The sequence below is a fragment of the Triturus cristatus genome, chromosome 7 (assembly GCF_964204655.1).
Source record: "Triturus cristatus chromosome 7, aTriCri1.1, whole genome shotgun sequence".
Classification (NCBI taxonomy): Eukaryota; Metazoa; Chordata; class Amphibia; order Caudata; family Salamandridae; genus Triturus; species Triturus cristatus.
Window position 1 is genome coordinate 140,691,082 of NC_140590.1, and position 27,303 is coordinate 140,718,384.

General features: G+C 40.0%; 1 protein-coding gene across 1 annotated transcript in view; it reads right to left on the minus strand.

Annotated features, from left to right (window-relative positions):
* The window catches only part of LOC146809052 (uncharacterized), a 477,319-nt gene that overhangs the window by 150,174 nt on the left and 299,842 nt on the right, over positions 1–27,303 (minus strand). Inside the window, exons 17-19 of the mRNA XM_085614821.1 lie at positions 24,282–24,344; positions 23,549–23,611; positions 10,776–10,832 (exon numbers count right to left, since the gene is read on the minus strand). Of these exons, the coding sequence (XP_085470947.1) occupies positions 10,776–10,832; positions 23,549–23,611; positions 24,282–24,344 (183 nt within the window). The remainder of the gene's footprint in view (positions 1–10,775; positions 10,833–23,548; positions 23,612–24,281; positions 24,345–27,303) is intronic.

The following is a 27,303-nucleotide window of genomic DNA, read 5'->3' on the forward strand; positions in this document are numbered from 1 at the left end:
CCTTGTTTGGGCAGGTCCTTCCCCACTGAGCGCAAGAATTTTTCTAGGCAATTGATTACAAAGTAGAAATAGGAAAGCATCGATAGCTCGACCCCATCATATCCCCACAGTGTAATTTATTTTAGGAGAGAGTTTACCCTCATTGCAGAACTGTATTTTTGCTGTAGTGTGCCAATGTAGCCGGTGAAGCAGATCAATCAAAGCCTTGTCTATGCCCATGCCCTCCATTATGTCCCAAAGTTTAGAGCGTTGCACCATATCAAAGGCGCAGGTGAGATCCATGAAAGCCAGATGCATTGAACCTTTTTTTGCTCTGGCATATTTTTGTGTAGTTAAATGTAAATTTAGGCACTGATCCACGGTGCCTAGCCCAGGGCGATATCCAAACTGCACATCTGACAGTACCTTTTTCTCAAGTACCCATTCCTCAAGCCCAGAGAGAATCACTCTGCCAATGATCTTGACAGTGCTACCTAGTAATACAATAGGGTGATTACAGCTAGGGAGTCCTTTGTCCCTCTTCTTAAATATTGGGACAACGACAGCTTCCTGCCAGGTTGGTATTAATAGACCTACAATAGCTGCTTTCAATACGTTTATAAGTATAGGGGTCCAAAGTGAGAGATGTTCTTTTAATAGGTCCATCGGAATTTCCTCCGGAGCAGGTGCTTTGCCTGAGGAACTGTTAATAATAGCCAAGGCCACATCCTTAACATCAATGGATTTTCCTAAGGGAATGGCGGCCTCTCGATCATAGGTGATCTCCTCCGTGTCCACTTGTCCCTGGTCTTTGGCTTGAAGATCTTAGTAAAATGATCAACCCATGCTTGAACTAGGATTACTGTGTCTATCAGTGGCCTAGCATAGTTAGAAAAAAATGGATGGTTAACCACTCCTTAGAAAGTACTACTATCCTACACTTTATTCCTATCTTACTTGCTGCTACTGATGTACTATAGTCTTCTCTGGTGAGATTACTTTGTTCTTATCAGGTGGACGTTCCCTCAAAGCTAACTTATGACATTTGTGAGTAGGGGAACAGGCACGATTAAACCAATCAGTTTTTGTTTGTCGTGGACACCTAGCCACTGCCAACTTGCAAGAGTTACATGCGGTAAGAACAATGCGTGGGACTACTCTCTCTTGGTAACTCAAGGTAAGTGGCTGCTGGTTTTCCTCCACAGAGACCCACATGAATTGACGCTTGTCCACCTTATCCCACTTAATTCAGACTTCTTTGAATAGTTAATGTCCCCAAATGAAGCATGCTTCCTTATTGACAAGGTCGATATTAAGAAGTAGAATGAGAGGACTGTGATCGCTTATACAACTCGCCATCACCTCATAGTCCTTTGGGATGTGGAATGGGTCTGATGAAAGTATCATATGATCGGCGTTACTGCCACTAGCAGCTCCACTGGAGGTCGGAGGTAGAGTGATGCTGGTAAACATATAGTCCTGTGCAAATACCAAATGTTTAGACATTATATTTTATCTAATGCATGGGGTGTGTCTAACATTTGTGATCTCTAAATCCGTAACATCCTGTAAGCCACAGGGCACAGCAAGTTTAAGGTCACGTGCGAATATTAAATCGCCCACCCAAACAAACGATCAAGGACTCTTATTTTTGTTTATCTTCAAAATCAAGCACGTGTGCTTCAAGGTCGTCAACATCCCTGCCTTATTCACTGAGGAATTAAAGATATTGTGATAAAAGTTTATCAGCAGAAGGTCATAGGTTTTTTGGAGTTTAAAAAGTAAAATCTAATCATAAAGTTTTACAGAGGCATACATCACCAAGCCTCCTTTTGCCCTTCCTGCCTGTGACCGAGAAGATGGACTGCAAAATTAAAAGTACCCATTTATATGACAATGGTCCTATTCCCAGGTTCACTGACAACAAACAACATCATAACAATTTATTAAATCCAGCCAATCTGGATTCCTCCGCTTAGACCGAAGGCCGGCCACATTCTAAGAAGTAATCTTCAGGTCCTGCACACAGTAACAACAACTGAGCCGCCGGGATTTTCTGTCACTCAAGGGACGATCCCCTAAGGAGCCGAAACAATTAGAAGGGGGACTTAGCGGAGACGCGCGAGCGCGCGAATCAAGATGGCCGCCACCCGGTGAGCTCCTCCGCGTTTTCGCCCGTTTTTTGCTATAAAACGACGAAATTCTGTCAAAATAGCTTTTAAAATGAGGTCGCTGCTATTATAATTAGCTTACCTGCATTCTGAAGAGGTTTCAAGCCTGTTTGGTCGTCAGCAGTGGTGTTTCTGGCTCCCTGGTTCCTGCTCCCAGCTCTGCTTTGAGGTACTGCCTGGTTAGTCTGTCAAGGGGGCAGAGTATACTTCAGGAAAGGGCCTGGCTTGGGCCTAGCCACACCCCTAGTCCAGTTTAGCTGCTGCACCAGTCATTTTGAGGATTTTGCATTTTTTGCTATTTCTACTCATAAACTGTTCTTTTTTTCTTCAATTTTCATTATTTATTCTCAAAATAGATAATAAAAATCCTCTAAACAATAAAAGAAGACAGCAGGTTTCACCTCCTCCAATAAAATCAAAAGTAGTGGAGTCATCTGAACCTTCACAATCTTTAATTCTAGAGGAAATTCAGGCGCTTCGTGCTAATACAGAAACTATTGCGACTGAAATTAAAAATGTACGGAAAGAAATGGCGAGTATGTCAATGAAAATATCAGATAACTCAATTAAAATACAGGATAATAAAGTTAAAGTCGACGCTTTTACCCCACTTGTGGCAAAAATATCACTTTTGTGCTCACATCTTTTGGACATGGAAAATCGCAATAGACAATACAACCTTCGCATATTTAATTTACCAGAAGAGGTTGAGGGAACTAACTGTCGACTATACTTAGAGAACTTAATTCCTGGTCTTTTAAATATCAAATTTCCAGAAAAATGTGAAATTGATAAGGCTCATAGAATTCCTTCACGTCGCAACCCTCAGCATACCAAGCCTAGACAAATGATATTTAAAGTTCTTTTTCACCATCATTTGGTTCTGATCAGAAAAGCAGCCAGAGAAATTCCCGCTTTGATGGTCAATGGTCACAAAATCTTTATTCATCAAGATTTTGCCAAAGAAACTGTTGCAATAAGTAAGAGATTTACTGATCTTCACCCTCAATTAAGAAGCCTTGGTTACCAATACGGCCTTTTTTGATCCTTCAACAATGCGCATTTGGAAAGATAATTTTTCAAAATCCTTTCAGCGTCCTGAAGATCTGCGACATTTTCTAGATCAACAATTACAGCAATCTATGGACACTCATGACCCTACAACTTGATTTTTTCCAGTATGATCTTCTCTGACAGATTTATATAAATTCATAGTATTTTGGGCTCCAACGGCTCCGGCCATGCTTGTAGAGCGTGTGTGCGTTTCAATGTTCATATTTATGTATTTTGTTTGTCCTTTTTCTATGTTTTATTTTTTTATCTCCCCTTTTGTGTGTTCTGGAGCTACTTTCTTCTTAACATTTGTGCCTTTTCTTACTTTCCTCTTCCTAATCCTTCTCTCCTTTTTATTATGTTATGGCTAATATTAAAATAGTGTCATTAAATGTTAAAGGTTTACGCCATCCAGTGAAGCGTACAAACATTTTTGATTATTTGGGTTGTTGCAAAGCTGACTTTTGTTTTTACAAGAAACTCATATAGATGATAAAATCTTAGATTATATGAAGAAAAAATGGGTTGACAATATTGTTTCTTCTCCTGCTATTGGCAAGAAAAATGGTGTAGCTATATTATTTGCAAAAAAATCGCATTGCAAAATTTTGAGCAAAATTACAGATACGGATGGGAGATATTTAATTGTTAGGGTTAAAGTTCATGATTCTATCTTATTTCTATTAAATGGTTATGGCCCTACTGCAGATGACCCTGTTTTTTGGACTAATCATTCAACTGAGGTTGTAAAAATTGGTAGTGTGCCTTTAATTGTTGCAGCTGATTTTAATGTCATATCTGATCCTTTATTAGACAGATTATCTCGTACTCAATTCCATCCTCCTAAGGTTTATTTTGCTTTTAAATCAATTCTTCAAACCACTAAGTTAGTTGATATTTGGCGTCTACATTTCCCTACAGAAAAAAACTTTACTTTTTTTTCAAACCCTCACAATTCTCATTCTAGGATCGATTATATATTAGTCACAAAACAGCTGATCAACTCTGTTACTACCCCTAAGATTGGTAACATTGACGTCTCTGATCATGCTATAATTTCTTGAATTCTAAATTTAAATTCAACCTTTACTAACCAGTCTAGATGGAGAATGAATTCTGGTATAGCTCTTAATGAACATAATAAACCAAAACTCCTCTCCGCCAATCATTATTTTTTTCAGTTTAATCCTGAAGGTTCTACTTCAATGGTTAATAGATGAGATGCTTTTAAAGCTTACATTAGAGGGGTTACTATTTCTATTATGGCTCACGAAAATAAGACCTTTAATGCCAGTATTAAAAAGTTAGAAAAACAAATAGCGAAATATGAACGACTTTTTATTACGTCTAATGATCCTCAATATACAGTTAAGTTGCAAAAGCTTTGATTGGAATTTAATACAATTCTTAGTAAAAGAGCTGGCATTCAGATTTCTAAAGCCAAAGCTAAATTTAATTTTAATGCAAATAGATCTGGAAGACTTTTAGCGAATTACCTACGCATCAAAAAAGACAAAGCTCAAATAATCTCTATTCATGGATCCAATGGTAAAATTGCTATATCTCATAAAGACATTGTTAATGAATTTTTGGATTTTTACTCTAAGTTATATGATAAACCTGAATTTCATAATGATTCTTTAGTTGATTCCTTTTTATCCTCATGTGGTTTACCTAAAATTTCTCAATCAGATAAAATGGGGCTTGACTCTCCAATTACTAAGGATGAAATTTTGTCTGCTATAAAATCTCTTAAAAAAAATAAATGTCCGGGTCCTGATAGTATCCCGGCGGAGTTTTATAAAGAATTTCAGTCCCATCTTTTACCTTTATTATTTCAACTTTTTAAAACGTTTGGCTCTACAGGAATTACTTCAGGTTCTTTTACTGAAGTTTTAATTATAGTTCTTCCCAAACCCGATAAAGACCCCTCTCTTGTATCTAATTATCGCCCTATATCTTTAATTAATCAAAATTGTAAATTATATGCCAAAATATTAGCCACACCATTATCCCCTGTATTAGAATCTATTATACATTCAGATCAATCTGGTTTTATGAAAAGTAGACACTCTGCAAATAATACAAGAACTTTGTTTCATGTCATTGAACAGGGTCATACGTTAGCTATTCCTTCGGGAATTATGGCTTTGGATGCTGAAAAAGCCTTTGATAAACTTAATTGGCAATTTTTATTTCATGCTTTATCATCATTTAATTTTGGTGACAATTGTATTCGCATGATTTCAGCTCTATATTTTGCTCCTACTGCTCGTCTATTTATTAATGGCCAAGTTTCAAATCAATTCTCCCTCTTTAGAGGTACTAGACAAGGGTGTCCCCTTTCCCCACTATTGTTTTTAATTGGCATTGAACGTTTTCTTACCTCTATAAGAAAATGTGATAATATTAAAGGAATTAATATTAAGGAGGTTATTATTAAAACCTTAGCATATGCTGATGATGTACTTTTATTTATTAGCGATCCCTTATCCTCATTTCCTTCTTTATTAGAGATTATAACAAAGTATTCTATGGTTTCTGGTTACAAATTAAACACTAACAAAACAGAATTTTTCCCTTTAAACATTTATTGTACTCCTGATATGATTTCCATGAATGAAATTATTTGGCAAAAGAATGAATTAAAATATCTTGGTATTTTATTCTCTTCATCCATAAAATCTACGATAACTTTAAACTGTAATTTTGTCTTAGATTATATTAAAGACAAAACGACTAAATGGGCATCACTGCATCTTTCATGGTGGGGTAGAATGGAATCTATTAAAATGAATATTGCTCCTAAAATTTTTACACCCTTGCCATGATTCCTACTCAATTCCCATTAAAGTTTTATAAAGATGTTGATAAACTTCTCTCCAAATTTCTTTGGAATAACAAATCACCTCGTATTAGTTATAAAAAGTTAAAAATGTCTAAATGTAATGCTAGATTTGGTATCCCAGATTTTTTTCTTTATCATAAATCTTTTACTTTGAAACAAAGTGCCATATGGTTTAATCACTCGTTTTTACATAATCCACCTTCTTGGCTCCAAATTGAAGAATCTATTGTGAAGCCGTTTCCATTACCAACTCTGTTAACTATGTCTAATAAATCATAATTTTTTCATAAATCTGTCATTCTCAAATCCACTAAAATGATTTTTAATGATCTAGATTCCATTTTTCTATATCCCATGTATAATACTGATGAGTTATCATTATGGTATAGCAATGTTATTAAACTAAATAGGAATATTAGTTTTTGGTTTTCATGGATTAAGGCTGGTATTTTTTATCTTAAAGAGACGTTTATTCCAACAATACTTTTATACCGTTTGAGGATCTACAAACAAGGTTTGGTTTATCTCAATCTTATCTTATTAAATACGAATATTTAACTAATTCGATTTTAGATTCCTTTCCGCAAGCTATTCCATCTAATGTTAAAGCTGACTTATCCGTTTATATCCAAACTATATCAATGACAGCTCACGGTGTTTCTATTTTATATAAAAAATTATCTAACACTCTAGGAAGTCACATAAATATGATTGCAACCTTCTGGAATAATGAACTTTCACTTTCATTGTCTTTTGATACATGGGAAACTATATGGCTTAGTAATATATCTGGTTGGTTACCTGTCTCACTTTATCAAACCAATTCCTATATTTTATTTAATTCTTTATGGACTCCTTTACGTCTATTCCAAGCTAAACTTCTTCAATCCGATACATGTTGGCATTGTAAATTACATCCTGGCTCGTTAAGACATATGCTTTTTGATTGTCCTTTAATATCAAGATTTTGGTCAGAAGTTTGGGTCATTATTAAGAAGGTGTTAAATATACATGAAGACATATCATATAAATTGTTAATATGCAAATCCATTACATTATCACAAAATGTAAGTAATCTTGAATGTAGACTTTTTGATTTTTTAATTTCTGCTGCACTAAAATCTATTGCCTTCTGTTGGAAAGATGTTTCTAAGTTATCAGTTCATGCTTGGTGGTCATGGGTTATCTTTACAAGAAGCGGTGCTCAGTTATCTTTGTCTGGGGTTAATCATAATTCTATTTTCTATCATTCTTTTTGGATTCCTGTTGATATTCATTTTGCATCTTAATGGTATATTTATTTCGTGTTCTCCTTTTTGCAGTTCCTATATTAATCGATATGTCATAGTAGCTCTATTTATAGCCCGAACAATAATTTGTTATTAGATGTTTCCCCCCCTCCTTTTAGTTTTATAAGAATATGACTAGTTTATTTTCTATTGAAATGAATATGAGAATATGATGTACGTATTGTAATAGATATTTAGCTTAATATTACTTTTTTGCATGTCTATGTTTATTGTTTATCATGAAATTTCAATAAAATATTTTGAACACGAGAAGGGGGACGTAGCTGTCAGTCACACTTATCTAGCATTGATTAGGCCGCATATCTGTATGTAACTGGCAAATTGCATATTACTTCACTTATTGCTACACTCACTTCTCTTGAATATCAGGTGACATGGTTGTGAAAGCTGTTCTGTGTAGGGCCTTCCTCCATCCCATTTCTGGATAACTTGTGACGGCTGGATGGGGTGCTGGTGGGGCTGCTCATCAAGGACTGCACCGCTGTGCTACTTCAAAGAGTTCTCCTGCATGTAGCGAGCCCTGGTTCACGAGTCAGTGGCTGGTGACAGCCATCGCAAGGATACCCGAAGTGAAATGACTGGCACTTACGGGGAAGGCGGACTGCTCCCAAACATGCCTACATTTTAAATCCAGCACTCTACTAGACCCCGCCGGAGACTATGAGGAACCAGAGACAAAAAGTGGGATGGCAGGACAAGACAGCCCTGGAAGCCATGCTGGCGGCATGCAGCACAGCCTTCAGCCCATAGATGGAAAGCTAGTGTCACTAAACCTGCATCTAGCCCACATGCGCACAAAGCTTGACAAGCAAACGGCACACAGCACAGCTGCGTAGCAGAGAATCTCCACCGCAGAAGATGGCCTACAGTCAGTGAGCACAAAATGTCTGAATATGGACAAAGTCCTGGCAGTCATACAGACCAAGAATGAGGATTTAGAATAGTGCTCACATAGAAACAACTTGTGCATCACTGTCATTCCAGAATCCACCAACATAGGTAAATGGAGACTTATGTAGAAACACTCCCCCAGAACCGTTTGGCCCTGAACAGTTGTCACAGCTGGTGATGGTAGAAAGAGCACATCGGTCTCTCATGACACATCCGCCTCCGGGTGCACCCTGTGCCCAATAATTGCAAAACTGTTAAACTATTGTGACCGTGACAAAGGGCTCAGATTGGCACGCAAGAAGGAAGAAATCATGTATCAGGGCTATCACATTGCTTTTTTCCCCTGATTTTACACTAAAGCACACGGAGAGTTCTTACTCATCAATAAACAGTAGCGAAAGGATGAAATTTCTTATGTTATGCTTTACCCATCGCACCTCTGCATAGACTATCATGGAGCACAGAAAATGTTCGTGAATCCACAGGAGGCCAAGAGCTATCTTAAGACAATCACAGAGATGCAACGATATCAGCCTGCAGAAGACATTAATGAGGATGGCAACTGACTTCATTCACACTTTAGAGATGGCACTTTGTACTAGTTCATACAAATAATACAAGAGGTGCAACATGTGTGGGAATGATCGTGGAGCCCCTAACCTCCCTGCAATGAGCCCTGCCTTAAATTTCTGGCTCAACTACGCTGACTGGAACACGGCTAAATGTCCTAGCCACCTCTGGGCACCAGGAGGAATGCTGTGAATCTGGTGGTTTCTCAGAGGGAACACCTGCTATGCTACCTATGTATGGCAACTTCTAGACTGAGGTGAATCTTACTGTTATGTTTTTGTTTTTTTCCCCTGTTTTTTGATCATGGGAATGTCTTTAGCATGGTTGAGATGCTGAAGTGGGTGGTGGGTGGGTTGTTTGATTGTTGTTTCAGTGACCACACAAGTGCAGATTTTCATTATCCTCTGTTTCTATACATTGCACACACACTACCCTGATCTGATATGCAATACAATGCCGGCCTACAAGTTGGCCAAATGGATACATCCAGAGGACACATTGCCCTCCTAAATTGGAACATATATGGGCTTAATAATCCTTGCAAAATTCTTCAGTGACTCTCCTATTTGAACAGGCATCACATACAGATTGTATTCTTGCAAGAAACACACTCACAAACCACACAGAACTAGCTTTTGGGTCCCCCTGTTAATCTTCGTGGAACACCTGCCACTCTGTTTTATACTTATCACCCTAATGTAGATGATCCTGGATTTTATATGACCATCTGGCACCACATCCATACCTTCCCTCTGAGGACCATTATTGGGGTGGCATTAACACATAACTAGACCCCGAGATTGACCGATCAGCTGTGGCTGACTGGCACCTTAAGCATTCTGCTAAGATTGTATGAGATGGTATGGAGGGATATGGTATTGTGGATATATGGAGACTCTGACACCTGGCTCAGTGTGAGGGCATGTTTGTATAATGTATACATGGATCATGATCTCACTGAGACTGTTGGTTAATCACCAGAGAGGTTAGTGCCTGGGCAACAGGACTTACTCATCGCTCCAAGACATTATCCTATCATGCACCCCTGAAACTTGTACTCTCAATATCTACTCAAACCCAACCAAATTCATGAGGCAGTTTTAGGAGACGACTATCCTGTATCCTGTGATAGACTTCGCTCCGCTATAGTTGAAGACTTTGATGAAAATGTTGGCTCAGTGGAGAGCTTGGATACGTTATCCGTCTAAGGTAACAATCAGGGGTGTGTGCATCAGCACACAGGCCGGAGTGCTGCAGGCAATACACAACCAATTACAAATCACAGAGAGTGAATTGAGGTCCCTAGAAAGAGACTACAAAGCCAATCCTTGCCCTACCACCCGGTTTGCCATTCGGGAACACATCAACTGAAGCACAGAAATTCTTATTCAAACGTCACAGGGCTAGAACATATGGGGAGGGTGGGCACCCAGGCTGGAGCTTGGATACAAAGCTCATATAACAGAAGGGGCATGCACACATTGCACAGATAGATAAATAGTTTGCCTTTGTATTTGCGATTTCTATTCACTTTGAATTAGACCAAAGAAGGCCTTTATAAGGAGAATATTGATTTATGACTAATTTGAACAATTTGAGTTTATAACTTTGCTATTCTGCAAATAAACCTTCATGTTTGTAAATCCACTCCTCAATGCCATTGTTGTGGAGCCTTGAGTTTGCACTGATTTGCAAGGTGCAAAGAACATCCGGCGATGCTTCACCTGTAACCTACTATCCTCAATAAACCTATAATCTGTTAACCTACATGAACTGGCTATCTGACTCCTGCTTACCAAGAAGAAATCTTCAATTCCATCAGAATGTCTTTGGTGCCATAGAGTTGAGGGCGCTTCAGCATAGATATTTAGAAGTGATAAAGTGCTCTCAATCCTCCAGGTAGGTTTCTTGCACTGAGCTCAGAATCTAAGTAAATGTGTATTGATAGCTTACCTTTTGCGTTTTTTCATTTTTCTCTTCCTCTTCAGAGCTCTGAGTTGGCTCTGATTCCTACATAGAACAATTATGATATGTTAATATTTGCTTATTAGATATTGCATGCAGCATTAGGATTTTCCAGTATTCTCACCAATTTGTCTATTGATATTGAGATAATAAAAGCACACTAACATAAACAACGCAAAGGCTTTTACATTATTTATTGTTTTAATAACATAACAGGAATAATAACATAACTTTCAGAAAAGTTAAGATTACTTGAAAATAGTCATTGTGTGAGTGAATCATATTTGATTTTAGAAATATTTCTAAAATCAGGTTAAAGTCAAATAGTTATTTAGAAAGCAATTTTCTGATTCTGGGAATTGGCAAAAGGGTAATTGTGGCATGCTTAGGCCCAAGATGCAGGAAAGGGAAGGATTTGTCGTTGACTAGCCCTATATGAAATACTCCAGAGTCAACATGCCACCGGCTTTTGGACCAGTCAATACAACACCATTGTAAAGATAAAGGACCAGTTCTACAAGAAGGACTCTTGAGGTCAATACACCATAATTGTGTGGACAAAGGACCAGTCCTACAAGCAGAACTCCAGAGACAACACACTGCTATTGTATGAATAATGATCTTTTACCCTTATTTTTGGCCAATTCCCACGGTTGGTGCAATAGTGGCTAAGGGCAGTGCAAGAGGCTGGCTTCTGCAATCAACAGAGACTCAGAGTTGGCGAGAGAAGTCTCAGCTATGTGATGTGAGATATGTTCACCTGCCATTCCTTCAGGGGATCCAATCTGGTACTTATGCGTGTCCATTACTATAAAAACCCCAGCCTTCCCAGCAGGCAGGGAGAAGGCCAGGGTTTCCAGTGGATGCCCTGATTGCTGCCTTTCTCCTTTCCCAAACAAGTGTGAAACAGGGCAAAGAGGGGAAGTAAAAGGGATCTTTTGGAAGGGGGTGCACAGAGAAGGAGAAAGCCATGGTTTGCGCTGGTTGGTCCAATTGTTGAACTTATCCTTTCTCAGGAACCATATGGAAACCAGCCTGGATTTGAATAAAAGAGGTCAAATGGAAGGAAGGTTGCACCCTCTGCTGGAAAGAGAAAGCAGGACATTGCTCTCAAAGAGACATTAATGAGTGAAGGGAAAAGACATGAATTAATCACCTTATGATGTACAGAAAAAGGAGATAAAGAACGATGTGAGGTTCAGCAGCTGTTGTGCCAGCAGTTATTCCCAGTTTGCTGAATTAAATTAAAAGTACTCTCCTGAGATTGTGTATACAGGTTAGTACATCAATGTGTTAGTTGGTGAGTTTGGTTGAAAAATTGTCTAAGGATGCGCGAGTTTGTGTTACCATACACATGTGCTTACTCTGTTTTAGCATTTACTCTGAGGAGTACTGTTAGATTTGGGGGTCTCCAGTTGGCAGAGGTAGGTACCTTTGACAAATAGGGACCCTTGCGTCTAGTCAGGGTAAGGGGGTACACTCCTAAAATAACCCCTGCTCACCCCCTTGGTAGCTTGGCACGAGCAGACAGGCTTATCTCAGAGGTGGTGTGTAAAGCATTTGTGAACACATACAGTAATCAAGTGACAACACTACAGATGGACACAACAAAAGTTTTATATCAAAAATAAGTATTCTTTATATAGATTTAACACAAGACCACAAACGACAAAAATCCACAATACTGTACTTAAAATGGTAGAATTAGCTTAGCTCTCTTTAGATGTTAAAATGCGACACTTTGAGTTAATGTACCTTTGGATGCGTAACGCTATACAACGAAAGTGTTGCAGGGAAGGTGATGCATCGGATCCTTACACGCAGGAACGGTGATGCGTCGGTTTCGTACTGCGCTTCTTTGGAGATGCGGCCTGCAATGCCGTGATGAGATGAAGATCCAGTGCAATGAAACAAAGATGGCGTCTTCTTCTTGATGTGACATGATGCGTGCACACCCGATGGCCGTGCGGCAACTCAACGATTCTTCTGAGCCGCGACAGTTCCTGCGACACGCTTCTCTGATGATGTGAGACGTCTTGACTTGATGCGACAGCTGCAGCGGCGACACCCTTTTTCTGTGATGCGACGACAGTGGCTATGGAGGTGACACTCTTCTTCGATGATGCGAGACGCTTCGGTTCGATGCGACAGCTGCAGCGGCGACACCCTTGTTCAGTGATGCGACGGCAGCGGCTATGGCGGCGGCATGCTTCTCCAGTGATGCGAGATGCTTTAGCTTGATGCGACAGCTGCAGCGGCGACACCCTTGTTCAGTTATGCGATGACAGCGGCTGCGGCACGCTTCTCCGGTGTTGCAAGACGTTTTGGCTCAATGCGACAGCTGCAGCAGCGACACCCTTGTTCAGTGATGCGACGGCAGCGGCTGCGGCAGCGCACGCTTCTTCAATGTTACGAGACGTTTCTTACGATGCGATGCGATAGCTACAACGGCGACACCCTTGTTCAGTGATGAGATGGCAGCGGCTGAGGCAGCGCCATGCTTCTTCTTCGTGAGTCACGCTTCCAGCTCATTGCGACACGCAGTCCCTCAGAAGGCCCCAATACAGCTGCAGGCAAAGAACTCTTGGGGAGCTGGTGGTTGAAGTCTGTTGTCCCTGAGACTTCAGCAGGAGGCAAGCTCTTTGCTCAAGCCCTGGGAGATCCTTCACAAGTTGAATAAAGTACAAAGTTCCTTTCTCTTTCTTTGGCAGTCAGGCAACCACTGCAGGCCAATCCCCAAGCAGCACTTCAGCTTAGGGATAGTCTTTCCTCAGTCTCTCTGGTTCCTCTCCTCAGCAAAGGTTTCTTCTTGTTTCCCAAAGTGATCTAAAGTTCTTGGGCTTGGGTCCCAATATTTATACCCAGTTTCTCTTTGTTCTCTGAAGGCAGAGAGGCCTCTGCCTAGTCCAAACCAGTTCTGGTCAGTCCTAGAGCACTTTGTTGAAAAGACTCCTTCTTTCCTTTCAGAGTGCAGGGCAGAGACATCAGACGCATCACAGGAGGTGGAGACAGCATTGTGGAGGGAAAGCACAGCCCTATTCAGGTCCCAGGTGCAACTCCTCCCACCCATCTAGATGAAGATCTCTCTATTCAGCCTTGTGCTGACTCACCCTGTCTCCTGGAATCCCCCAGCCCCTGTCACTCAAACTCCAGACAAGGAATACACAACCTAGCAGAGGCAAGTTTGGATGGTTACACAAGAAAATACCTACTTTCTAAAAGTGGTATTTTCAAACACAGAATGTTAAAACCAACTTCACTAAAACATGTATTTTATCATTCTGAGTTCAGGCATACTAAACTCGAATTTCTACCTTGTTCCCTGAGTCGGTTAGGATTATAAGATGTAATAATCAAACTGCCCATTCTGGTCTATGGGGAACAGGTAGCCTTGCAATAGTGAAAAACGAAAATGGATGTAAATCACTATTAGGACATGCCACACACACCAGGGCTTGTCCTACTTATACTTACAATGCACCCTGCCCTTGGGCCTACCATAGGGGTGTTCTGATATGAAGAAAATGGAAGGTTTAGGGACTGGCAAGTGGGTGCACTTGCCCAGTCAGCATGGCAGTACCAGACTGCACACAGGCTCTGCAATGGCAAGCCTTAGACACACTTTTACAGCCTGCTTCTGTGGGTGGCACAACCAGTGCTGCAAGCCCACCAGCAGCATTTGGATTACCAGCCCTGGGCACTCCTGGTGCACTGTACTAGGGTCTGACAGGTAAACCAAAGTAGCCAATCATGGAATCACTAATCCATACATCAATTTACAATAGGGAGAGCATATGCACTTTAGCACTGATCAGCAGTGGTAAAGTGCCCAGAGTCATAAAACCAGCAAAAGCAGGTCAGAGAAAATACAGGAGGAAGGCAAAAAGTTCAGGGATGACCCTGCAAAAAGGGCCAAGTCCAACAAGTGCCCTTCACCTTAACCTCTTAAATCCATTTAGAATCTCCTTCTTCCCAAACTACTCCCTTTGATGTAATAACAATTGTCCTTCTTAACACTGAACACAGCGTTTTAAATTATCCTGTAAGATAACACAATAGCAATAGTGGAGCAAGGATATCGACAGAATAACTTTTCCTCAAAAACAGAGGCCGCGTCAGAATAGGGAGCAGCACTACAACATTTCCTTGTGCACTTACACCTACACACAGACACACGTGAAGACATGCACACACACACACACACACACACACACACACACATGTGCACACACACACACAACACTGCTTCAATTTAGGAAAGAATTGAATACTCATCTCATTAAATAAGACTACATCACAGTACATCAACTGTCTACAACCCATCTTCCTTTGATATTACTTGCTCATTTTATTATTTTCATTGACCATGTACAGTGCTCCGCTGCCCTTTGTCTTTGACCATGTACAGTGCTCCGCTGCCCTTTGTCTATGTGTGTACTATACCATACACATACTGATAAACATACACAGCACACCATACATCATGGGCAGAATTACTGGATGCTCTCACACATACAGACAATTCATGTTCCCCTCACACACAGGAAACACACAACTGAGGCAGCGGTCCCCTGTGCTCCCAATCTCAGAACAGTTACAGCTGAGCTCTGCACAACAACACACAGAAAAGACACAGAAAAGTGATAGCATGTGCAGGAGAAGCAGACTTCCCTTACATAGAGCTCAGATACTCTACTGGCAGGGTTTTGATCCAGTTTTTTCTTGTTTCTCAGGGAGTATACTCAGAGCATCCCTGCATCCTTCCTTCAGCATCTCTGTGGAGATTAATGTGCAGAAGAAGGTACTAAGCGATGTGTATGGGTAGCACAAGGGAGTGAGTACAGAATATTGTGCACTGGGGGATGTGCTGTGTATTTTACATTGGGAGTGCAGATTATTGTGCAATGGGGGCATATAAGTGCACCGCAGCGGTGCTCTAGGGGATGTGCTGTGTATTGTACTTTGGGAGTACAGAATATTGTACACTCGGGGTACCTAAGTGCACCGCAGCGGTGCACTAGGGGATGTGCTGTGTATTGTACATTGGGAGTACAGAATATTGTGCACTGAGGGTACATAAGTGCACCGCAGCGGTGCACTAGGTGATGTGCTGTGCATTGTATATCAGGAGTGCAGAAGGCTAAAGAGTACAGAGGCACAGAAGGGGTGCAATGAGCTAGGCAGTGGGACACGTGGTGATGTGTAACAGGATGCACATGTCGATGTGCAGTGGGTATGCACAGGGTGATGTCAGGGAGGTGTCAAGTGGTTGGCAGCTCATCCTGTCCTGTTCTTATTTTTTGCATTCTGGAACTTCTAAAAACAAAAAGCAGGGCATGATAAGGTGCTTGTGGCTGACATTTTGGTAAACAAAAAAAGATTTTCAGCCTTTCTAAGCATTAGAGTGGGAGAGGAGCGGAAAGTTATAAATGGGCATATTACCAGCTTAAAATATGCTGACTTTTAATTGCAGACCTTTACCAGATAACACAGAAGTGGTCACATAGACTCACAGCCCTGTGGTACCAGAGAAAATCTGATATGCATACTTACACAGCTACAGCAGGCCCTTTGCATGTGTGACACCTGTTGGGTGTCAGAGGCCCTTGTAGTTTCCTGAACAGATGTTGGAAAAAGAGGTTCCCGTTGCAAAGACAAATGCAGAAGGGCCTATATCGGTCTTTTACCTTTCAGGGCACCACCCAGATGTTGCAGGGCTATGTCTGTAAGAGCTAAAGCAGGTGTACTATTGCACAGCCACCCACTACACAACATCCCACCTGTGGACTACTGTATCTTAGGGGCATTTGGGTGAGAAGCTTAGATGCCAGAGTCCCAGAGATAAAAGGAGGTTGCTAGTTTGAGCCTCATGTGTTAGTGATGCTGGCTGATTCTGACTCCTGTTTCTTGAGGAAGTTTCTCCTCCTAGTTATTTGGGAAGATGGTGGTAAGACCCCTTGTCCTCAGTGATAGAGATCTTCTCTGCCTTTCTGGGGCCCAATTGCTAAATACTGACAAAAAGGCAACAATGTTTACATTTTCTATTACTTTATTCACTGCATTTTTGCTATCAATTTCTGCTGATTATTCAAGGTGTATCATTTCTGGAGATATAGGGAAATCTGCACAGCCTCACTTGTAGTAAATGTGTCAAGCTGAAAACGTTTTTGCTGAAGACTTTTCCAGGTAAATGTTGCCACTTGTAGTCTGTTTTTGCCCTTTTTTTCTCATGCAACGCTGATCTTTAATGTTTGTTTTAACAAAACGTTTTTTTAAAGCTTGTATAATTCATAAAGTTCAAAATGTTTGCAAAGATTAAAAACCAAGTCATGAAGCTTGAGGGATTCACTTTCTTCAAAACTCTTGAAAACTAGTTTGCGGGGCTTTTTGTTACTATTCTTTTATGTTTCAATATTGCCATCTCCCTTTGTAACTTCAAGTAGGATTGAGTCAGGTTGGATGGAGAAGCATAATTGTTTGGTTGAGCATAATGAAGCTCAGTTATGGTGATATGTTGTTTTATTGGGCTTAGTGGTTCATATTTTTGAACCATACTTTTGGTTTTTTTGGTTTGGCACCAGATAGTTGATTTAGTGCAAATGAGTTGACTGATGGGGCAGCCTGTTTTGAGACTTCTTTTTTTGTGATGATCCAATTGAGTATGTTACCTTTAGAGCAAGTAGCACTTGAGCAAGCTTGTTGCAGGCCATTTTTGGTGATTACGTTTTCCATTTAGTTAGCAGCCACTTGTTCATGGCAATTTCTCCAATGGGGGTTGAAGTCTACTAGAAAAATGGGGATGAGGTGGAGCAGCCGTGTACTGCAATGAACTTGAATATTGCTTCTACAAATGATGAGTTATCAGGAGGGTCATAGATGTTTTGTATTATTGTAGGAACACGTTCAGTTTAGTTCAGATGACAGTAGGATTGTCATAAGAGGTTTACTCTGCATTGACATTTTGTGGATGACCACAACTCCTCAACCGAGTTTACCTTTTCGATCTGCATTTGTCATTGCATAGCTGAGAGGCAAATGGAGTCCAGGTCAGTTTGTGATCAGTCTGAGAGCCAGATTGCCATGATGAATAGTAGGTTTAAAATTCCCCAATTTACATCTCCACTTTCATGGTTATGTTTGGATGCAGATCTGCAGTTGAGGCTTAGACACTTCAATTTGCAGGATGCAGTATTGAGATCATGGATGAGTGGATCAGGATGCAGGTGAGGTTTTTATGATTCACATATTTCTTAGAGGATTGGTGGGATAGGGTTGACTCGATGGGATGTGCACATCTTAATATAGTGTTACTGGTATATCGGGGGGTTTGGCCTCATTGTTATAGGAGATGAGTAGATTCTCATTAGTATTATTTGAGAGATCATGGGTGGATCTTTTGGAACTATGCCCATTGTCATTGTGAGGGATGTGGCCAATGTGAAAGCTCGTGTCATCGAGGGATGCATCTATTGGTAACAGCAGGAGTGAGAGCACGTTGTGGTCAAAGAAAGGGAAGTTGCTCACTTAGAGAGAGAGCAATTGGCAGGGGCATTTGAGTTCGATGTGGAGAACGTTAAGCTTCACCTCAATATAGTTTGACCTTATTTTATTGAGGGTGAAGAGAAAATGAGTATGCATGTTGAGTTCATGGAGAGGGTGTGAAATTGGAGTAAGATTCAAGTTGGCAGGGTTATTAAGGAGGACTCCAAGGAAATGGCAAACAAACTAATAGAAACACTGGGGGAGAGTCCGAGGAGTGAGGTCAGAGGAAGAGGGGAGGAGGGGCAGGTTTAGTAAGCTTGGGAAATGGGGACATGACATTGGGGACAGAATTGGAGCAAGATATATGAGGAAAGGAGTGATTAGGTGGAGATCGAGGGGAATGCAGGCCTATCTTGTGAATTTGATGAACTTGACATGGGGGACAGAGGTGCAGGGGTATTATGCTATGTTATGTGTATTTGTAAAGCGAGGTCTAGGGACTGGATCATGCGATTTGTATATGTGGAAATGGTAATAGCGTCTGTGAGGTTTGGGAGAAATTAATGGTTAGACTTTTCTCATAGTGGATATCCTGGGATTTTGATACAATCAGATCTTTTCGGAAGGTGAATAACCAAGCATTAGCATGGATGGTATAGAAAAGAAGGTCTGTTCTGAGTAGTCCGCTTCGACTGTTGAAGAACTGGTCAAGAATAAGGGACACATTTACTATTATTTCATGCAACGCAGCAAAGCAAGGGAACCCGTTGAGCCACTTTGCATGAAAGAGCAGATATTTTTCACACTTATGCTCTCTTCTTGGCAGATGCTTTCTGTGTTGCCTAGCACCAACACAGGCACTCTTTCACCATAGTGTAGGAGTGCTTGTGCTATGGGCAGTATTGTTTTCGTGCCTTCCTGCACAAAAACATTACAAAAAAGCATTTTCCTCTTTCTATGTGTGATGTGTTCTGCAAGAAAAGGAAATATTGAAGAGGAAGGAAGATGCATTACATGTCTTTACAAATTCACACAAGGTGATGCAAATAGCCCCTTGCATGGCTTTGTAAATCTGAATTAAACCTTTGCCTTGCCTTGCATTGCCCTTGAAGTTGATTGGTCATTTAGTGAGATAAGACAACCAGGAATTGGAATTGCAATGAGGTAGCTCTTCTTTCTAGTGTTTATTGATTGGCGTGTACCCTTTCGCAAATAATAGATCCATTCTAATTAACTCTGACCCAGACTACACTGTGCTTTTCCTAACCCCCTGGATATCTGCATAGACTTCATTTCCCCAGGTATTTGAGGTCCTGCAGTTTTTATTGTGATTTTCATTTTGTCTGTAGTTTTTGAAAATCTAAAATCACATACCTGAATAGCATTAGTTTTCATAGACGTCTATTATATCAGATGATCACAATAACCTTGATTGAAATTGGATAATGGTATAATTTTCCTTTTTTGTCAGTTCATCTAACATTGGTTGTGTCTCTTACATGTATTGGTGTTTCTAGCTCAATTGTGAGTTACAAAGAAAGTGGATATGCCTTATAACCTGCCCTATCTTTTCACCTGCTGGAAGATACAGAAGTCTCTTGGTGTGTATGGGCCATTTCCTCAAGGAATCCTCATGGGAAAATTTGGAATACCAAGGCCTCTCCCTCCACACACACCTTATTGAAAACCAGTATCGGAATACCAAAATGTAATTCATAAGGGACCTGTGATGGTGCCGTAAATTTGTGAACAAATTAATAAATCTGAATGAGACTCTACCAGTTGGCTGCCACCCAAGCAATAGTATAGTGGTGGGAGCAGGGTTGCTAAATACTTCTCCAGAGTACCACACTCCAAACTGGTGAAGGGAGAGACAAGGAAACTTTTCAGATATATTTAGTGTGACTCTGTAGCAAGGGTGTTGTGGGAGCTTAAAAGGCATCTAATCAGTTATTTACCATCTTATTTCTTCCAAATGGAAATTTAAATAAAATCTTAGCTTTTCGATCTAGGTTTGAGTCAAAAACATGCCTGACTCAACATACTAGTAGACGAAGGATTCACAAGGTCTGAGACCACCCTATTGAGACTGGGATTAATACAAGGAAAATGTGGCATTGCTAAGAACTGGAGGAAGGCAACACCACCCAATCTGGTTCGATAGAGACGCGGCATGGACAGATGCTGCATATTTGAGCACCCCTTTTTATGAGACCAGAGATTATCCTCATGAACATGGTAAGACCAGGGACAACGGGGAAGGATTCCAGACAGGTTAATTATGATTAATGGCACTTATTCTAGAAACAATTGAGGTTAGGCAATGTCATAACCAACATTGACCAGTATGACTCTGATCCACATCTTGAAATATGTTGAGAGATGTGATGCATGCTAATAATGGTTTCAGAAATTTGTATGCCTGTGCATGGTATTGCCACACATTTACGGCTGATTTATGTTAGTCATTGAAAAACACTGTGCTTGGTTCCCTAACTCCTATTATTACTACCCACAGGGAACCTCAGAAACTTTTAAACTGTGACAGAATGCTTTGTCAGACGAAAAATGGTAGCCATCTCTTTTGGGTCCCCTTTAGACCTATATTGTGTACAATAGAAAAAGAGCTCAGCCCAGTTCTCAAATCTTTGCAATCTCTCTCTCTCTCACATCTGGTAATCTGTCTTAGTTCTGCCCTTACTAAAGAAACTCTCTGCAGATCCTCCCGTTTTGGCCAATTACAGGCTAGCCTAATCTATCTTCTTTATCCAGTAAAGATCATAGCAAGTTCTAACAAAAGTCTGCTTTCTGCCTATATTGAAGCATACTACATTTTAACAGATTTCCATACCTCTTTCCAACTCTAGTCCTAATTTCAGCAAGTAATGACACTGAGATGACACCTGGCAAGGGAGGAGATGAGTCACTCATTTTTAAACACTGTTTTAGACAGTCAAACACTCAATCCTGTTGGCACTGTTAGTAGCAGTAGGCATCTCAGGAAATATATAAAATGTCTCTCTTCTTTTCTGATTGGAGGACCTTGGCAGTAGTCTCTTGGGGCTGGCTTTTCAAAGCATTACACTGGGTGGTGCACCAGAAATCAGCCCTCAGTTCCGTCCTTTTTAACACTGAAGCTGTCCCACATCGCTACTTTGATTCAATCCTTCAGCTTCACTTTATTTATATACATAGACAATTCACAGCTGATACAACATCTGCAAGGAGGCTAGGTTAGGTGTTTAAGTGCACAATCTTGCATTGGTGGACTTTCACTTCCCTCGGTTTGAATTCAGACAAATCAGAACTACTGCCTTTTGTTAAAACTTTACCATGAACATTTACTTTGTGGCCCTAGGATCTTGAATCTTCCCCAGCCCCAGCTTCAACTACATACATTTATCAAATATGTTTTGAAATGTGCTATCTAATGACAGTGGTCTGCTTTCGGCTGCTATGGATTCTCTGCAAGGCTTAATCCCCTCTTTCTTCGAGTTCTCATAAATCAGTGATTCATGCTCTTGCTATCTCCTGACTAGAGTGCTGTAATCCTCTACATTTGTTATTTATCCCTCTAACTTCAGCTCATTCAAAATATGGTGGCTAGATGAGTGCATGGACTAAAATGCAATCATCTCTGTCCATCTTAAATTCCTGACTAAATATGAGTTCATAAGCACTGCGTAATCAATTTTCTCTGTTTAAGTCATCATTCACTCAATGCTAAGGATCCAGCCTATTTCTAAAAACATTTCAGGCCTTACAGCCCAATTCGTCATCTCTGGTCCACTAAGGACAATCTAATCATCACTCCCAGATTCAAAGGAACCCAAGCTGGTGGCCAAAAGTTTGTGGTAATCATTCCCAAAGCTTGGTACATGATTCTCCCTTCATTGAGATCAGTGGCTAACCACTCTGTGTTCCACAGATGTCTTAAAATACGTTACCTCCCCACTTAGTAGGTTATTACCTTTCAGTTTTTTCTTTAGGGCCCAATAGGACCGGCGTAGCCGTGGTCAGGAGAACACCGCCAAGCCGGCAGGATCCTGACCGCCGCATTACAGTATTAACGCAGGGCTGGCAGTATTGCGGCAGTGGTGTTATGGCAGCGGCATGTTTCATCTGGGAAACAGCGTTTACTCTGAAGTTTTTACTTCGTAGTACATTTTCCTTGCATTTTTTAGATCATAAAGACTGTTGGCACACAAGTCTTTACATTTCAAGACAAAACCACGCACTTGAGGATAATTAAAAAAGGGGGCTTGAGGGGGTCTCCTTCCAAAAATATAACATGTTCAATTACTAACAAATGTGTAAACGACAAATGGAATAATTTTTTTTATTAAGAGTTAATGTATATATTTTCAACAGTAGGTGGCAGTGTTACAATGTGATGGAACTTTTCAGAGGCAGTAAGCGTGGTAAAAGTATGTGTGGTGGTGGAATGAGTGGGGAAGGTGTTTGTAATGTGAATGAATGTACATGCGTGGTAGTGGTATGCGTTGTGAAATGTGGGATGTAAAGACATGCGTGGTGAAGGAAGGCATGGTAATGTCATTCAACGGTTTCCGCTCATAGAGAGCCTGCAGCACATGCTGCCGACATTGCGGCGCCAGGTGCACATATCTTGCACTATGTTGTGCATGGCACACAGTGCATGCACGACAGACCAAGCAGAGGGGGCACAACACGTGCTCCAATGCACACACACCCGTGGGCAAAATTGATCTCTTTAGGGCCCCTTTCTTGCCTTTCTGCCTATCTTTTTTATGGCAGGGTCCCTACCTTCCTCCCGTAGCTCAGTGGTACTAGGGATTCAGATGGAGGAAGGGATGAATTATGCTCAGCTTCTGTGTCTTCCTGGATTGGCTAACTATAAAAAGCAGTTCAGCTAAGCCGGGGGAACCAGGGGCTGAACTTCAGCCTATTTTCACAATTCGTGCTGTAAATGTTCAAAAGCTAACAGCTGTGGCTCTGCGCGTGCTCTTAGCTGTAGAACATTCACAGCTGCAAACAAAGGCTTCCGAGCCGAGGGGATTTGAACACTCCCAGGCTCCGTGAGGCCTTTTTACTAATTAGTACATTCTGTCCTAATCGGGTGAAATGTTCTAATAGCTTTAGAGCCCGCCGTAGTTGGGCTATACCGGCCATTAAAGGTACGCTCCCTTGTTAAAGGCCCTCACCTTTGGCTCAGACCCTAAAACTCTGGAGTGGGCCTTTAATGACCTTTATATGACCATTTGTGTGTATAGATAGATATGTTTGAATGCACAACTTACTTCAGGTTGAGGTTCTTCTTCCTGGGGCTGTGACTCTGGTGTGCTCTGATTTTGTTGTGTTTCCTAAATGGACACATTATGACATCTTATTAACAATAGTTTTTATAGACATCTGTGCTATCAAATGACCTCACTGAACATAACTCAATTGGTTAAAACAGTATTTCTTCTGTTTTTTTTCCCAAATAAACTCATCCAACACTCTTTTGCCCTGTCACTGATCCAGGTGCTTTCAGCTAAACTGAGAGTTACAAAGAGAGCTGTCTCCCCCCAAACATTCTCCGACCTGAGGGCTGGAGAAATTACTGGTTGTGAATGGGCCACATTATTGTGAATTACAGTGGGAATCAGCTGTGTTATTCTTGATTTTGAGCTGTTTTATAATGGAAAACTCTCTGATCTACAGATGAAGTAATACATCAGGCGGAGAATCCACCAGTGTACCACCCACGCTAGAAATGGCACAGTGAAGGATGATGATCTTCAGAAAACTTCTCAGGAGGACCCGACTCTAAAACAGAACTGAACCTTGAGCTCACTCCACTTGTTGAAGGTTAAGACAAGGATACTTGACAGATATACTTAGTGTGTTTTTGTGACAAATGAGTTATTGACCACTCCACACGCTGAGACTGCCAGGCAGAGTTCTAAGATTAACCAATCCCTGCCTATTCCCCTTAGGAATTTGAAACTTCGTGTTTAAAATATGAATATGTTTAACTGCACAACTTACCTCACGCTGCAGTTCCTCTTCCTGGGGCTCTGATTTTGGGGCACTTCGCGTCTGTTTTGGCTCCTGAATAAAAAAATATGATATGTAAAAATTCACCTATGAGGTACTGCATGCTGTGCATGGTTTCTTCAGGATAGGTGCATAGGGAGCTATGTTATGGTTTTACAAATGGGAAGACAAAAAGAGCACGCTTGTGTATGGCCACATTGTCTGCTCTGTTCTTTTGTCAGTCAATTAAGTCTCCATTATTTAGGGTCTACTATTCTTGTCCTAGAAATAGCAGCCTCATGTTTTATGGCTGTGACCCAATCTTCTCAATTTCTTTTCTAACTCAAGGGATAGCTTTCCATTTTCCAGATCAACAGACTTCATTTAAGTTTAACTACCGTTATTGTAACTGTTGTATTTGAATTCTGGTAGATTTTAACATTGTGTGAATATTGTTCATGGTTTTTGGCTCTTTAGATTAACATTCATTTTCAGAGACTTCCATGATACAATATGAGCCCTTGGCCTTACTTTATAATGGTAAAAGCTATATATCTCCTGTTGCTTTAAACAATTCATCTAACAGATTTCGGTCCCATTACCACCTGAAAGCTAAAGATTTTGCTGGCAAACCCATAAACTGTCAGACTGATTTCTTACACTGACCAAATAGTACTCAGCTCTCCCAGTGAGATACAAACCTTTCATGTGTAAAATGTGAATATGTTAGAATATAAAGATTTGCAAATTCATGTAATTTGCTTTTGTGTAATTATGCAAACTTTTGGCAAAGTGACACAAAATTATAAGTAATTACTTGAAAAGCAAATTTGTCATTGTATGCTTTATTGCAGCCTGAAATGCATCCTCGCTTAAATTCTTGACGCAAAGATGCATTTTGCGCTTAAAGAATAGTACAAGAAAGAAAAGCACCGCAAATAACAGCTACTTGCGTTCTGTTGCTTCCATGCACTCGTGGTAAACTTTTAAAGCAATTTGTGCATTTATGGTACATTTTTGCAGCAAATGGTACATAATTATACAAAGTGGCATAATGGTGTAATTGCAGGAATTTTGTGAAACAAGTTTAAAGTAAAATTTCCGAAATCACACTGGCATAAATAAAATGTTGGTCAGGCTATTTGATTATACCATGGTAGTCCTGAATATCAACTACAAAAATATTAATTTACTAATACGCTGAGGTCAAAATAATAATTACAGAAATATTGTAAACCTTAAAGTTACAATTAACATAAAAAAGTATTTTTTCCAAAATATTATTTCACAAAAATATTGAAAGCTAAAAAATATTCAATACACAAATATAGATTACAATAATATTGAGTTTTAAAATTATCCTTAGAATTCACAAAAATATCAAGAACAAAAATATAGCATAACAAATATTGATATATTTAATTTAAAAATATTAAGTGCATTTAATTAAAATCCTTTAAAAATAGGTCTTTTAAATTACACATAACCCACAAATAATTAACGTTTTGCACATAAAAATATTTACAAAATATGAATCAATAAAAATATTTTTTGTAAACATCTATTTATCAACAAACACATATAAATGCAATCATAAATAAAAAATGTTCTTATGAATCTACAAAAGCATCTGTTTAATATATTTTAATTTGTAATAACTTAACATATATCTGAGGGGAGGTCAGACTTTCTATTCAAACTCTAGATTGACTAAAGTTGGGGAAAGTGCATCTATTTTGGGGGTGGGGATGGTGCAGATTTACCATTCTAACTTCAATTCAAGTAACATTGGGAAAAATGCATATATGGAAATGGGTTCAAATTTAGAATTTATATTCATAGATATATGTTGGATCAAATGGTTCAGAGTTACTATTACCACTCAAAAATAAGCAACATTGTGGATGATGTTTTACTCAGTGAGGCCACATTTACTATTCCCACTCCAAACTATGCAGCATTTGGTAAAGTGCTGAACTTTACTGCGGTTGGGCTGTGAGGTCTAAATTACTATTCCCACTCCAGACTGAGAAACACTGGTGAAAGTATTGAATTATTGGAATTGGGGGGTGGGGCGTATGAAGTATTCACAATGCAAAATAAACCGAATTGTAGAAAATGCCCGTCTTTGGGGTCCTATTTACTGTTCACACTACGAACTAATTAACACTGAAGAAAACATGAAATTTGAGTACATTGAGAAAAAGTATAAACAATAACATAACAGCAAAATATTATTTATTAATGTAAAAAAATGTAGCAAAATAACATTGATTAAAAATAAAACCTTTAAAAGAAATACAACTATAGATAATTAAAATATATAATAATGCATTTTTATAAAAATTATAATAATGCTATTTCAAAAATGTTTAAATGGAAGAATACACAAATATTTGAAGCAAAAAATTCTAATACATTCTTTTTAAAATTTCATCTACCCCAAGCCCCTACAAAACTCAACAACCTGAGCAATAAACACATGGGCCCGATTCAGAAGCAACTTAAGACAAAATCCTAAACTTACTACTTTTGGTATTCACAGAACGTACTTACTACTTTTGGTATTCACAGAAGCACTTACTACTTTTGGTATTCACAGAATGCACTTGCATCTTTTGGTATTCACAGAATGGATTTACGACTACTAACTTTACGTATGCACTTGGGCCGGAATTCCCGGAACGGCAATTCTGCTCCCGAGCTCGAATCTCCGCTCCCGGGCCGGAATCTCCACTTCCAGGCGGGAATTCCTGATTTTGTGTCGTAATACCTCCATTTTGGCGTGATGAACGTTCCAAGTGCCTACCATCCCTCACCACGTTCCAGCTGAAGTCAATTAACAATAACTGCAAGACCAGCACCACAAAACATATAAAAGCAGCACACATTGGAGGAACAGGTTTGGCCACAGACAGTTCGTGTTTACAATCGCAGTACATCACCAGAGGAAAATGGAACAAATGAGGAGGAAGAAGAACTTTACTACTGAGGAGACCACCATGCTTGTGGAGTTCATAGTGAGGCACCACAA